The 15,916-nt window shown below is 44.6% G+C and overlaps 1 protein-coding gene across 3 annotated transcripts in view; it reads right to left on the bottom strand.

Moving 5' to 3' along the window:
- GPC3 (glypican 3) overlaps positions 1–15,916 on the bottom strand; it is a 405,964-nt gene that overhangs the window by 172,800 nt on the left and 217,248 nt on the right. For all 3 annotated transcript variants that reach the window (XM_087860008.1, XM_087860009.1, XM_087860010.1), the window contains one exon: positions 14,973–15,667. In XM_087860008.1, the coding sequence (XP_087716134.1) occupies positions 14,973–15,667 (695 nt within the window). The remainder of the gene's footprint in view (positions 1–14,972; positions 15,668–15,916) is intronic.

Here is a 15,916-nt window from a genome sequence, read left to right as displayed (position 1 = left end):
ACCATTCAATGGAGGAAAGAACACTACCGTTTTCAACAAATGGAGCTGGGACAACTGGGTATTCACAAGCAAAAGAATAAAGTTGTACCCCACCTCACATTAAGTGTATAAAATTAGCTCAAAATTGGTTATAGACCTATGTGTAAGAGCTAAATCTATAAAAATTCATAGAAGAAACCACAGGTATAAATCTTCACGAGTTTGAATTAGACAATGGTTTCTTAGATATGTCATATACACAAAAATAGATAAATTGGACTTCACCAAATCATAAACATTAATGTCTTAACATTATTAGGAAAGTGAAAAGTCACCCCACCATATGAAAGAAAATATTTGCAAGTCACATATCTGATAAAAGTCTAGTATTTAATATATATAAGTTCAACAATGAAATGAGAAATAACCTGATTAAATATTTAGGAAAGGGGGTGCCTGGGTGGCACAGTCATTAAGCGTCTGCCTTCAGCTCAGGGCGTGATCCCAGCATTCTGGGATTGAGCCCCACATCAGGCTCCTCTGCTGGGAGCCTGCTTCTTCCTCTCCCACTCCCCCTGCTTGTGTTCCCTCTCTCGCTGGCTGTCTCTGTCAAATAAATAAATAAAATCTTTAAAAAAAATTTAGGAAAGGATCTCAATAGACCTTTCACCAAAGAAGATACACATCACTAGCCAATACGCACATGAAAATAACCCAACGTCATTTGTCATTAGAGAAACACAACTTGAAACGGCAATGAGATACCACTTCAAACCTACTGGGATGGCTATAATAATAATAAAAAAAGACAGATAATAGCGATTGCTGGTGAGGATGTGTAGAAATTGGAACCCTCACATACTGCTGGTGGGAAAGTAAAATGGTTCAGCTGCTTTGGAAAACAGTTGGGCAATTCCTCAAAAGGTTAAACCTAGAGTTACCGTGTGACCCACAATTCCATTCCTAGGTATATTTCCAAGAGAAATGAAAACATATATCCACACGAAGAGTTGTGCATGAATGATTATAGTAGCACTATGAATAATAATCAAGAAACAGAAACAACTCAAATGTCCATCAACTGATAATGGATAAACTAAATGTGGTCTATCCATACGATGGAATATTATTCAGCCACAAAAAGGAATGAAGTACTCATACATGCTACAGCCTGGATGACCCCTGAAAACGTTATGTTAAGTGAAAGAGACCAGACACAAGAAGCCATATATTGTAGGATTTCATTTATATGAAATGTTTAGAATAGGCAAATCCATTGAGAGAGACAGTAAATTAGCAGTCGCCAGGGGAATGGGGAATGGGAAGTGACAGCTAACTGGTATAGAGTTTCTTTCAGAATGCTCGAACTGTTCTAATATTGATTTTGGTGATGGATACACAACTCCATGAATATACTAAAAACCGTTGAACTGTACACTTTAAGTGGGTCAATTGGTGAATGTATTCCATGTGAATTCTATCTCAACAAAGCCTGTTTTTAGAAAAAGGTAATGAGGTGGAATTTACCACTAACCCAATGGAAACAAAGATTTGGAGTTGAAATTAAATTGGTTAAAAAATAAAAGATGCTTCAGACAATGGAATATTATTCAGCATTAGAAAAAATTGAGCTACGAAACCATGAAGAGGCATGGAGGAACCTTGAAATGCATAGTACTTAGTGAGAGAAGCCAATCTAAAAAGGCTGCGTTCTGTAGGATTCCAACCATATGACATCCTGGAAAAGGCAAACCCATAAAGATGGTGAAAAGATCAGCAGTTGCTAGAGGTTAGAGGGGAGGGAGGGATGAATAGGCAGAACACAGGATTTTTAGGGCAGTGAAACTCCTCTGAATGATATTATAATGCCTCACTATATATTGGTCAAACTGATAGAATTTACAATACCGAGAGTGATCCCTAACATAAACCACGGACTTTGGGTGATAATGATGTGTCAATGTAGGCTCACTGACTTTAACAAATGTATCCCTCTGGTGCTGGATGCTGAGACTAGGGGAGCCTGGGGAGGATGTGGGGGCAGGAGGTCCATGGGAACTCAGTACTTTCTGCTCAGTTTTGCTCTGAGCCTGAAAGTGCTCTAAAAAAAGTCTATCATCTAAAAAGAGAAAGCAAGAAAATAACAATGAATGTACTTCTTATACTTCTGATTTTGTGGGTGGAGATTCATGCTCTCTCTACTCGATGGCTCGTTATCCCGAGGAGGAACTCCATTCCCCTTTAGCTTGATTTCAGAGAAGAACCAAACACCTACTCCATTGAGAAATCGTTTACTAGGGGATGAGGGGAGGAGAATGGTAGCCTCACACACTAAAACGGACGCTTGGTTTAAGAGAACGGCAAGTAAATCACAGTTGAGATATATTGTATCTTTCTGTACTTCGTTTATTTCCTTAAGCCATCTCTACACCCAACATGGGGCTTGAACTCACAACCCTGAGGCCAACAGTCGTGTGCTCTACAACTGAGCCAGCCAGGCGCCCCTGTATTTTTCTGTATTTTTTATAATCTGGAATTTGTGACTTATTTGTATTGTGCTAGCTTGACTGGGGCAGTGATTATATTAAGCAAAAAACTGCAGAGGACACGTAGGAAAAAAAAAAAACATTTCCAAATGGTGTGGCTCACTGCCCATCTTCCTTTTACTTTCCCAAGCTCCCTTTGCTTCCTCCTCTTTCCCCCCATCAAAAGAAATAGAGTGATAACCCAATTCCAGGGATCAGAAAGGTGGCTGCCTATCATTCTACAGGGGGAAGAGACTCTGAGTGGGCAAGATGGATAAGAACAGACAAGGAAATTTAGGGATTTAATAAAAGGATGTTATCTCAAGCAAGGGGATATCATTAAATTATCCCAAGGGTATGTACTAGATATCGGCTCATTTTTATATCAACTTAAATTTAATCATCATTTAACAGTGGTACCCAGTAAAAGCAATTTGGCATTATACTGCATCATACACACTCGAAAATAAAGGAGCCGACAACACAGCTGGCGTCCTCCCTCCCCTCCCTGGGATTTCAGCACTAAACCGGAGCAAAAGAAGATAAATGCTCAAAATCCCCATCAGGAATCTAGATACATCACCCTGCCCTTTAAGCAGGAGTCTTCTCTGAAGCCCAGTGAGAGCAGCTAGGAAACTTGTATGTTCAACTTGTCCTGCCTGGCTGGGAATCAAGTCACTGAACATCTGGGGGGAACACGGTTTCCAGTGGCAGAGTTGGGCCAGCGGAAGCACAGGCCTATAGTCCCACAGGCCAAACAAACCTGCTTAAGGCCACACCGAGCTGTGAGTGCAAAGACTAGTAGAAGGTTCGAGTCGTCAGGACGAATGTGGAGTACCTGGATGAACGGCCTCATCCGAAACAGGCACCCTAACATTAGGCAAAGAATCCGGAAATTCTGCTGCAATCCAGCTGGTTTAGTTTCTTGGCACGGCTTGCTGATCATTGCGCTGCCCGCTGCAGGCATAGGGTTTTTGCCCCAGGGGCTCGGTAAATATTTATCAGTGCGGGGGCTGCTAAGGAGAGCACCGCAGAGATGAGCCGCCCAGTGCGAGGAAGACCTGGAAAGAAAAGGCCGCTTGGTCTTGCCGCTTAGAAGACAGATCACGTTACAGGTCAGACTTGATGGCGCTACTGTGCACCGGGCGCTATCGCCAGTTTTCACAGTGGTTCTCAGAGGTTGGCTTTTTAAAAAAGATTTTATTTATTTAGAGAGAGAGCGAGAGCGAGAGTGGCGATGGGGGGACGGAGAGGGAGGGAGAGAGTTTCAAGCAGATTCTGCGCGGAGCGCGGAGCGCAACGTGGGGCTCGACCTCACAACCCCGAGATGGTGACCTGAGCCCAAATCAGCAGTCGGGGGCTTAACCCACCGTGCCATCCAGGCGCCCCCCCCAGAGTTTGGCATTTGTATCCCCATTCTATAGATAAAGCAGCGAAGATTCATGGAGATGATGTACTATGCCCAGGGTCACTAAGATAAGGAAAGGCTGAGCAGAGATTTACATCTTAACCCCCCAAGCCGGCGTTCTTCCTACTACACGACCTTTTCTTACTCTGCTCCTTGCAACACCAAGTTGACCCATTCCCGTGTGGGGTATTGACTCAGCTTTCCCTCTCCAGAGCTTAGCTCTTAAAAATCTCATGGTGCTGTTGAAAATGGATGTTCCTTGTAATTTATTATTCCTGGTGTCTCGAAGACTCTTTGGTCAATGATAACCACAGCGAGACAATTCTGAATGGGGCTTTTCACAGCAGAGCAGTTTGAGTTATGCATTAATTTTGTTTCAATCAATGGATTACAGATTCCGAAGAAATGGTTGGGGAGGAAACAGACTTTAAACCTTGATAAACACAGATGTGTGAGAGAAGTGTTTCCGCCAGTGTGTCGTCTTCTACCCTCTGTGACCTGGAACTTGTTAACATCCTTTTCATACAGGAAGGAGATGTAACAGGTCTTCTATACCTTCTTTCTGTCAACTTTGATTTGCCAATTTATCACAATTATTGCTTTATTTTTAATTGGAGTAAGGACACTAATTGAGTGTTTTCTTTTGTTTAGAGTACTTTATGTCTAGGAAACTTGGGAAGAGACTGTTCAAAGGTGATTTAAAGTGTTCATAATTGTAAAAGAAAAATCCTCTAGAAAGTTGCTACAGTGAAGAAGCCCATTCACTCTACATGAAGAATTTAAGGCGAATGGGACAGTGGAGTAAGTCAGAACCACAGTTATCACAGAACTCCTTCCATGTTTGGAAAGAGATCATTGCAGGTTTTTAATGCAGAATAAGAAACCCACAGCGCTTGGTATTTTTCACTATTCTTTGGATTTCCGATCTGAAAGGGGGGAAATGGAGGCACCATATATTTTTTTAAAGTATATTTTCAACCTAAGCTCATCAAGAATGGATTTTTTTTTTTGAAGAAAAGGTAAAAAATGGACTAGCCCTTGATCCTGGGGGAAGTCTGAGCTCCAAGCAGATTTAGAAAAATCTAATTAGGATTAACACAAGTATGAGGAACAGCAGAGAAGAAAGGCTAAGCCCATTGGAAGTTTCCATGCTATTCTCAAGGCCACATGGAGGAAACAGGAAGAATTAGAACTGAGCGAGCAGGCAGGGATGCGAGCCCCTTAGCAACTTCCTGGCTCTCCCTCCCCCTCTCCTCCACGGAGTCAGCCAGCGCCCACCAGCAGAGGGAACCAGGCTTCTACACAGTCTGAGACCGGGTCTGGTCCTGGGCAAGAGATGGGCCTCGGGAGCCCCCGCAACGGAGAGAGCCCCTGAAGCAGCCTTGCGGCTGGCGCCTACTTTCAAGTCTCCCTGCCTCCGTTCTTTTACCTGGAAAATGGCCCTAACTGAGAATTCTTTCCTAATCGGGATCGTCGTTCGTATTAAATGTGTCAGTTCATGTAAAAAGCTTAGACCTGTGTGCGGCGCGCGGCAAGTGCTCCGTGATCACACTCATCGTCACGATCTTCGGCACCACGCAGTTTAACTCACTTCTGCCAGGCCACTTCCTGCAGCAGCACAAGGTGGAGACACTGCTTCGCTCTTCTCATTCCGAGGCTGATGTTATTTCCACCGTAGCCACACAGCAGGCAACTGCAGAAGCATGAAAAGGTCCCACGTACACTTACATATTTCCACCTCCACCTGCACCACAGGGACTAAGATCTCCGCCCTTGATAAGCTTTTTGAAGTGTTTTCTGATGATATATAATTTCCCTAAGTGAAGTGAGTTTGCTTCTCAGGAGAGGGAACACATTAGAGAATCAGCAGAAGCAGAAATGGGCTTCCCAGGACGACGGGACCATGATTAAACACCATTTTCAGCTACAGGGCCTCAACCAACAAGACGCGGAGCAAGGTACAACTGTGAAGGAGAGGGACAAGGGACAGGCTTAGAACAGAGGCTGGTGGGGTAGGGGGAGGGGTGCTGGGCGGCCAGAAAAAAAAGCACAAAATGTGTTTCTAAAGAGCTTAGAGGGAGTCCTTCACAAATAACCATGCTCTTGGGTTTCATCCTGAACCTGAACCTCAAACTTCGATCTGATTATTATAATTTTCTAGAAGCATAAGAGAAACCCACACCCAGATCTCAGAAATATGTGTATGTTGACAAGTTGATTTCCATGCCAAAGCAAAGAGTCCCCTTGAGCTTGAGTTTATGAGATTTCAGGATAAAAATAATTCCGAGTGTGGGCTTGAGTTAGAAAAAGAGGAGTTCATCTATTAACTACATAAGAATACCAAGAATGACTTTCAAAAATCATACATACATTTTTTTTCTTAAAAAAAAGACAGCACATTAACTTCAAGCAGTGCTTGGGCTGCATATTTGATGAGGTTTATTTGTACTGCATATCTTTGATGGGCTCTATTTGTGGCTGAAAGTACAAACATACTGATTACAATCACTCTTTCCTACATTTAGGAACAAAATTAATTATCTGCAAAAAGCAGCAAGGCTTAGATAGATTCTCAGTCAGTAAATGATAATAGACAGCGCCCAAATATAATGACTCCGTTTCCTACTTTATCTGTTTCAGGCATTCGGAGTGGAATGAAAAAAGGAAAAATTAATTCGCTTTCTGAATATTCTTCCGAAAGGATTTGAATTGGGTAATAAGAAGGCAGCATCAACCTTCCCGCATCCCCCACCCCCGTATGAAATATGAAAGCACCCTTGCTGGGTTATGTACTTCCCAAAGGGACATTTTTTTTGGTCTTCTAGCTTCCAGTGTTTGCTTTTATTTGTTTCTGTTTTACTTTATATAGTAATTTATTTGAATGATATGGTTAATATTTATACAAGTATTGTTTTACTAGCTGTTTTATAGTGTGCTTATATGTTGCTGTATTTGAAATGCTTTATATATTAATTCCACAGTTTTTTATTTCATGAAATCTTTTTTTTTACAATGGTATTGAGGCGTGTTTTTGGATTCGTGCAGTTCTCCCATGTCAAGTGTACGATTTAATGATTTTTATTAAATTGACTTAAGTTGTGCCACCGTCGCCACAAACCAGTTTTAGAACATTCCATCACCCCAATAAGATCCTTCATGCCCATTCCAGCATCTCTTTGGAGAAGTCTGATGAATTCTGAACCCCAGTCCCCAAAGGGATGTCTTAAAAGGACATTAAGAAGTCTGTACTTTCACCAAAACAGAGGTAATTTGTCTTACCCTATTAGCATTCCCTCCCACAAGGAAAGGAGTGGTAAACTGTGAGCCCCAGTCCGTGCCCAGTATCAGCACTCAGAAAATTGTGCCAGCTGCTAGAAGAAATGTGCCCCGAAAGTCCCTCGTCTCCGCCCTTTTTGTGAAGCACTTGATTACAGCAAAATTATAACCACCCCATTGGAGGAAAGTTCTGTACTGCAGGGTAACTTTATGTAAACATGCTTCTGTGGTCTTCAAAATATGTTTTCAATTTTCCGGGTGGGGGCAGGGAGACTGCCTGTGCCGAAACAGTCCAGGTAGAAAGCAGTTGTCTCCCGAGACCTGAGCAAGGTAGCAGAACGCACAGGTGTGAGGGGCGGGGGGCGAGGGAGCCAAGGTTACCAGTGGTGCTCTTGTGCGTGAATGATGTCGCACTACAGTTGCCAAGAGTAACCTTATTCCAGGTGGGGAGAGGCGAACCACGCCGTGTACAGGGCTCCATGTTTTCTGGGGTGCTCCAGCGTCACCATGGAGAGAGCAAGCATCCGGGCATTTGTCTGCCCTCCCCAGGTACGAGGCTGCTCTCACGATCCTCCCATTCCCTGGCCCCTCAACACCGAAAAGGCATTTTGGACTCTCTTCATGGCCAATGCCGGGAGCACAAGGATTCTCGGAAGATCAGGTCATGGGGTGATCTTTGTGGACTTTTGCCCACTTGGGCGAATATTCCTGAATATTCCAACCTTTTCTAATGGACTCTGAGGACCAATCAGTTCTCCACGTAAGTCCTAGCGTGTGATGACCACCTTAGAAGTGCAGTGAGAGTGAAAACATCACTCGGCCGAGCCGTTTAGCGATAGAAAACTCCCAACCCCAGAGCCTGAACCAGGAAGAAAAGAAATGACAGCATGGAGAGCAACGGAGAGAGAGCAGGGGAGTGGGAGCTGAAGAGCTCAAGCAGCAGAGCTTCTAACAGCGAGGCAATAGTCAGGAGCCCCTTGCATACTTTCTTTTTAAACTATTCTCTGAAGAGCTGGGAAAACTGCCCCTGTTTTGTCTGTGGATGTGCTTTCTGCTCCCCTCCAACAGGGAGCACACAGTGCTGCCTTTTGGCAACGAGTCAGGGCTGAGCTCGGCATCTTCCACAACTTTTAATTGCCTTGCTGGATCCTTCCAAAGCACCGTGAACTTGAGAGGTTCTCGCAGCACCCAAGTTTGGGGGATCCTGTGTTGCTAGCCTCTTGGGTTTCTGCCTGTTGTATGCACATGGGCGCTTTTCCCCTAGGATCTTTTTCCAGTGCCCTTGAATAGTGGACAGCCTCGGAAGACAGAGACTGTGCCTCCCTTCAGAGAAAAGAGCAGGCAAGCTCACCACCTGTTATCAAAGATCTGAGTTCCCGAAGCTCAAGGCTCTGCTCCTATAATGCGGCTCACTGTGTGTGCGGGAGTCATCTCGAACTCTTTGCCTTAGCCCACGGGAATCGGGGCTTGGGGGTCTGGCACAGATGCTGATACTCTGGCTACCACTACCGCTGTGAGAAATAAACTGTCCCTCATCTCTGAGCCAGGGAGTCTCGTGTCTTTAACCAGCATCCATGAAACCGTGTGGCCAACAAACATGTTAGCTTGCAATTAGGGTATAAATCTCTGATCTTTCACAGTTCCTGAGGACGTGGTCTTGCTACATCAGCCCACAGACCACAGAAAGGAAAACTATCTTTCTAAAGATTCAGAACATAGAGAACAACTGGTAATCATGCTGCCACCTCTTGCCGAGGTAAAGGTGAGTAATTCTAGATTCATGAAGGGCCCACCTAATTTCCTAATATGAGCCATAATATATATAATTTGAGGATGAAGCATGTACAAAAGCTTCCCCTGTGTCACCACTGTTTGAAATGTGCCCCGAAATTACCATTTAGTGCCTGAAAGTGGTGCCGATTTTTTCCTTTGTAAGCTTCTCTTCAGTAAGTAGGTAATCTATGTTTAAAAACTATATATTTCCCCCCATGGGAACCACTAAAGCTATTTTTATTGTGAGCGAAGAAAGAATGGCAGCCTATAAACATTTTTTGTCTTTCCAGAAATGGACCTCATGCAAATAAAGTTGCTTACCACAGTTCTAGACGCTGACCTGCAGACACTAATTAGGTAGTGAGTCGTTTACTTATTTGTATCACTTTGAAACCACTTTGTACTGAAAATAGCTTGTATGAATTCAGACAAGGTATCTCTATCTGAGACTAAAAAATGAAAGTCCAAAGTGATAGCACGAGGAGAGAAACACTGACATCTTGACACCTGAGAAACGACCTCAGCCTTCAAAACGGAGATGAAGGGAGGGCTCATCTTGGAAATTCTGATGAGTTACAGTCACTCACACAGACAGCAAAATATAAGAATTTGATAGAGTGAATTATTGTTGACGATCAACAGAGAATCTTCCCCAGAGCTTCCTAGCACACATAAATACTGACTTCGCCACAGAAATTCTAGCAAAGGAAATGGATGTACTTGGATACCGGAGTAGGTTAGGTTCTTAGTACACAACGCTCCTGCTGAGGAAAACTCCATAACGGAGACCCAGATGTGGCGTGAAGGGGCAGAATCAAAGGCAAATGCATTAAAAACCATCTGTTGGTCTAATGGGCAGATTCCAGACATTGCCACGGGAAGATAAGCTATTCCTCACATAGATTCTGGGCAAAGTCGTTTCGCTGTGTGACTGGCTCTTTCATCAGCTACACAAACAGTCCTTCTTCCCCTAGAAACTTCTCTGTGCCTTTCAGTGTTACGAAGACTAAAAATCTCATGCCTTTTGGTCCTTCATTGGGAAAAACTATAGCAAGAGTCTCCAAGGACGGAGAATGAATTCAAAACCTGATTGTGCAGCTGGAAAAACAGTGGAGAGTAAGACAGGATATTAAATAAGATGGTAAAAACCGAGTTAGCCTCGGTCCAGGGAATCGAGATTCTGGTGAAGACAGAGGTGAAGTATTTGAGAGAGCCACAGAGTGACGGTTAAAAGCATGAGCTCTGGAGTCCGACAGGTCTGGCTTTAGGTGTTAGCTTTGCTACCTGCTAGCCAAGTGACCCCTGAGCAGAGCAACAGAGTCATGGTCCTCTTTCCACCACTCCTTGCGGCTCCTGGTGTCTATCGTGGTGGCTCCGCATTTCGGTGCTTATTAATGTACAAATGAAAAACTGACAGTGCAAACAGCCTTGTGAGGATATGTGAGCAACGACTGCAGGGGGGTATGGAAAGGAAATGAAATCATAGAGACTTTTGGGAAACTTTCTGGGAGAGCAATAAACATCCAAACTGCTGATTATTAATCAATTAATCAATGGATAGGAAAAGCACAATGGTTATGCCTCAAATCCGTACACTGCTCTGTGGTCATGACAATCACAATGGTTTCCAAATAAAAACAACTACATTTTTAAAAGAAGACTGTGGCATTTGACAACGTGGTTGTGGTGCGACAACAATGTTGAAAATAGACGTTCTGATGACTGTACATATTTGTATTCGCTTCAAGGTATAAGATGTGGAATTCAATAATGTGCTGATGAATTTAACACTGATGCTCTCACCCAAATACTAGCAAAAACCTGCTCAGCACTCACTTGGAGCCATGGTATTTAACCTAGTTCACAGATGTAGATGACGAGTCAAGACGGATCTATTTACAGGCCCATCCTTTAAACCTCCTTGGACATTTCAGTGCAAATTTTCTGTCTCCTTGCCTTTCTTTCCTCCCTCTTCTCTCTCAATCTCTCTCGGTCTCTGTGTCTGTCTGTCTCACACACACACACATACTTTCACACAATATTTTATTCACTTCTTTGGACAAAAATGACATGAAATGTCCTGGCACTTAAAACGAAGTTTAAGAAGAACTCCTTGTCCGTGTGGCATTTAGAAAAATGTAGTGGAACGTGTACCGGACCGGGTTTAAGTAGGCGCCTGCCACGTGCCTTGAACGCTGCCAGGTACCTCGCACCTAGCATTGCAATTCATCTCCGTGTATCAACCCCATTTTAGAGGTGAGAAACCAGAGATCCTAGCTTTGCCATTCACTGTCATTCACTCCCAATCTCTGGGCCTTACCTTATCCTCCAAACAAGGTGGCTAGCTTTGCTCCCAAAGGAGTATCAGAATCAATTGGGGGCACTCTTAAGATGACAAATTCTATGACTACTTCTCCAGCTTCTCCACAGACCTGTGGTACCAGAATCCCCAGGGGTAGACTCGAGGAGTCTATTTAACAAGTTCCGCAGGTGACAGCGATGATGAGCCCAGTTTGGGAACCAGATGCTTATCACTCCAGAGAGCTGCCAGCGAGGAACAGCCCCGACATTCACTCGCTCGCCTCCTCTGGGAAGGTGGAAGAAATGAAAACGACCTTAGGGAAAATGAAAGCATTACCAGGCCGTTACTTACAAAAATTTAATAGTGCCCTGTTCACTTAGAAGACCAAAATGTCCTTCATAATCTGGGGTAGACGGGAGCCACCGAAGCCAGGAGCAAAGTCCCCGCATGGCAGAACTTATGGCCCGGCTTACAACTGCCTAAAAAGGCTGTCTCATCAGAGCTCGGAGCATATTTCCAAAGAGGTCTCTCACCACAACTTAACCTCAAGCAGGACAGACTGGCAGGATTTCACTTTTTATCACAACAGGAAGGTGAGGGTGCCACAGCAGAACCTCATTAACGCTTTAGTTTTAAATCAGCTTTTGCTCTGGGGCATTCTGCGGGGCTGTTAACGTGAATAGACTTCTGCAGTCTACCCAACCCTCACTTCCCCTCACCCCCCATAAAAGGCCCAGCCTCTTTCTGGCCTGTACAGAGTACGGGCTGGCTCACACCTGGCCAATGACTCCCCCACCCCCACCATTTGGGACATATTACTTAGAGTTGGTGGTCATAAAACAGTAACAAGGCAGGGTTTACATATGCTTTCTGTTCTAGTGCAGGCACTCCCTGGGGAAGGCAGACGTCACGCTCTCATAACCAGCTGGGAGCTGGGAGCAATCAGGCCCTTAATGGCCAAAACAGAAAGGGACTGCATCACTGAGCACCTCTTGACAGCCAAGGCCTTTCTTCCTGAATGATAATGACATGAAACGTACTCCCCCTGCACACGCGTGCATGCGCACACACGCACACACGTATGCACCTAAAATACAGCAGGTCTGGCACCCTGAAATAGCTATCCAATTGAAGTTCATGATGTCTTTGCAAAATCCTAGTGAAGGTTTTAGAATGAAAATCTAGAGGGTCTAATGGGAGACAGACCAGCATGGTAGAAAGAGGATCGCTAGACTAAAGCAGCAGAAGACCTTGGATTCTAGTCCTTCTGGCTCTTCCATTAATTATATAACTTCGGGCAAGCCTCCCTGAACTGTATTTCTTCATCTGTAGATCAATGGGATTGGACTAGCTAATCTCTCATGGCCCTTCCAACATTCACATTATGGTGAAATGTCCACTACGGTGAAATTTATTCAGCTACACATGTGTCTGTCAACTAGACTGACCTTTCAAAGACTTAAGAACTACATCTTGGGTAACTACGACTACCCAGCCCCTGGCAAAGTGCCATGAATGAAGCAGATGCTTAATAAATGTTTACTAAATAAACCTTCATGCCAAGAGCCCCATCAAAACAGTGCCCTTAACCCCTTACTGGCTCCCCACCCTATTTTTTATGTTTGGAAGCACTAGAGGAGAACACATGTTTTCAAGATTCATGACGTTGCCGTGAAGTGACCAATCAGAGGCAAACTTTAAACATTCCCATACCCTGTCTTTAATGTTGTCTCCTCATTTTTCCTCTTATTAAAGACATCTCCACACACCTGGCACCCTTGCTTTGTGTCTGACACATAGTGGGCCCTCAATCACTATCAGGTGGGTGAACTTATGAACACATCGACTTTTCATTTTTCTAGTTCTGTGAGATTTACTTTCGTAGAAGGCCCCAGAATCTGGCCTCAAATTATAAAGCAGTCAAGGGAATAATTAGCCACTGAAGAACACTATCGTTAGATAGGACATTTCTGTTCATTTTACTATAAAATATTTTCTCAGTAAATGTGTTTTAAATAGCTAACATTGTGAATGGGGCAATTAGAGCAGCTCCGTGAGTAGCCATGCCGCAGCTTGCACCATTTCCGTCCTCCTTCCTAGTTTAATTCACCAAAGAAACCAATTATGCCTATCGCTTTGTATTTCCCGAGTTTAAAGACAGACTAAATGGCCCAATCTGCCCTCCACATTCCGGGTAAGCAATGGCTCCGAGTACACAGCAGCTGCACTGTGTAGAAGCGAGGAGCCTGTGTCAACCAAGCCAGCCCAGCCTGGGTCTGAATCCCAGTTCCCCCACCTCCCCTTACCAGCTTTGAGATCTTGCGCAAGGTGTTGAAGCTCTTTAAGCTTCATTTCCCCCTGTGTAAAATGGGGACAATACGGACCTATCTTGTGGGCTGCTGTGAAACAGTATTATGTGAACTGGCCAACAGAGCACCTGGAATGCGGCTGGAGTTCAACAACGGTAGCGTAGTAGACGATTTCGCCGCCTCCATCTACAAAGCTGGCGGCGTTCAGGGATCAGTCACGACCCCCTTCGTGGGATCTGCTGGTAGCTCTTGGCCGTGTGCTCTGCTCTGCGCTGGAAAGTGGGTGCCTCCTGCGGTTCTAAATGTGCACACTCTAGCTCGGCAGGTACAATGTGACTGAAACCAAGCCAACTGCTGCCCCATTAACAGAACTGCCCTGGCCCCATCACAAAGCCCATCAGGGGTAGACTGGCATAACCACGGCTGCAGAGACAACCGCTGGAGAATGTGGATGCTTTGCCTCACCTGTGTTCTTGCGTAGGTTGAGTTAGTGGGTTCTGGCTGGGCCTCCTGTGTTTAAAGTCACCACCCAAAAGGGTAATGTGATATATGCGATTAAGAGCATGAGCATGAAATCAGAATCAGAAAAATTGGTGATAACATAATTCAGGGGCAACCTGATCCATTTCTGGATCATGGCTCTTCCACTAACTAGAGCTGGGTGCCCTGGGGTGAGTTATAGTTTCACTGAGCTTCAGTTCCCTCATTTATGAAATGGAGATAATTTCGCCCACCTCACAGGGTTGTCATGAGGATTACAGTGACTTACAACAATGGGAATGATAGCTAATATTGACTGAAGACTTACCATGGACCACGCATATGCTAAATGCTTTAACATATGTTATCCCTATGAAGAAGATATTCTTTTTAGCCTTATTTTATGAATCAGCCATATAAGGCTCATAAAGATAAGATGATTTACCCAAGGTCCCACAGCAGGCAAGTAGGTGGAACTAAAATTCAAACCAGGCATTATGACTCTGTAGCCTGTGGTCTTTTTGTTTTTTCCGAAGATTTGTTTATTTATCTTAAAGGAGGGTGGAGAGAGAGAGAACTTGCACGAGCAGGGGGAGGGGCAGAGGGAGAGGGAGAGAATCTCAAGCAGACTCCCCGCTGAGCTCAGAGCCCAATGTAGGACTTGATCCCACGACCCATGAGATCACAACCTGAGCTGAAATCAAGAGTCAGACACTTAACTGACTGAGCCACCCAGGCGCCCCATCCATAGTCTGTGGTCTTAATGTGCTGCCTAGCTCCATGAGATCATTCAGTCCCTCTATCATCTCTGCCTATCCCCTAATCTTCCCTTCACTTCTCTCCATCAGCACCCGATGCTGGCCAGGATGCCCCACCCCAATAGGACCCAATTCCTCAGAAAACTGCAGACTGCTACTCACAGTGGTGGTCAGCTTTCCTCCATTCTTCTGGACATATTGGATGGAATCGTGGATCGTTGAAAACAGACCAAGCAGGATGTTCTCCATGTCGTAGATCCTGTACATGCCATTCACCAGTTCTTCCAGAGACAGGATGTATTCTCTCCAGTACTTGTCAATCTCCACCACACCCGCCATGCAGCCCTGCATAACCACGTTGCAGTAGCCACCACAAGGCTTGACCATCATCAGTCCCTGGCAGTAAGAGCAGTACCACATTCTGGTAAGCATTCGGCCACAGTCTTTACTGAACTTTAGGTGATCAGTTGTGTTGATGACCTCGATTCCGAGATTCAGGGCCTGGAGGAAGATCCTAGTGACTTGCAGTGACTTGGAAACCTGGGTCATGATAAGCTTGGGGAAATTCCCAAATACTTTCAGGTCACGCCTTGCCCCTCGGAGGCACTCATTGATGTCTAAGGCTGACTCAGGCAGGCCGGGGTTCATGAGCTGGGTATAGATGACCGGAAACAGGCTGTCGAACAATTCATTGACCATGTCATCCATGTTGATGTCAGAACCCAGGATGTAGAGAGACACATCGGTGAAAAATTCACCCACAAACTCGAAAGCTTGTGGGGTCAGGCTCGGATAGTTGTTCTTGAACATGGCGTTGGTGTAGTTCTTGGCGTGGCGAACAACAATTTCAAAGGCCTCTGCAAGATAAGAGATACAGAAATGCCCACAAATTAAAGCTTGAAAACCCAGGGTGCAATTGAATTTGAGATTTCTCTATTGCTGTGGTGATTAAAGTCCCATTTGCCTTAAATAATTGACTCATATTCATTTCTGGCACTGCCTCTAGCCCTGCGGCTGTTTGCTCCTATAAATCAATTTTCCTTTCTGAACATGAAGTCCAAACCCTGATGCGCACATAAATTCTTAAACACACAAATTGTATTTCA

The sequence above is a fragment of the Ursus americanus genome, chromosome X (genome assembly GCF_024610735.1).
Source record: "Ursus americanus isolate L20-20 chromosome X, mUrsAme1.1.p, whole genome shotgun sequence".
NCBI classification, from domain to species: Eukaryota; Metazoa; Chordata; class Mammalia; order Carnivora; family Ursidae; genus Ursus; species Ursus americanus.
This window is presented reverse-complemented; position numbering and strand designations above follow the sequence as displayed.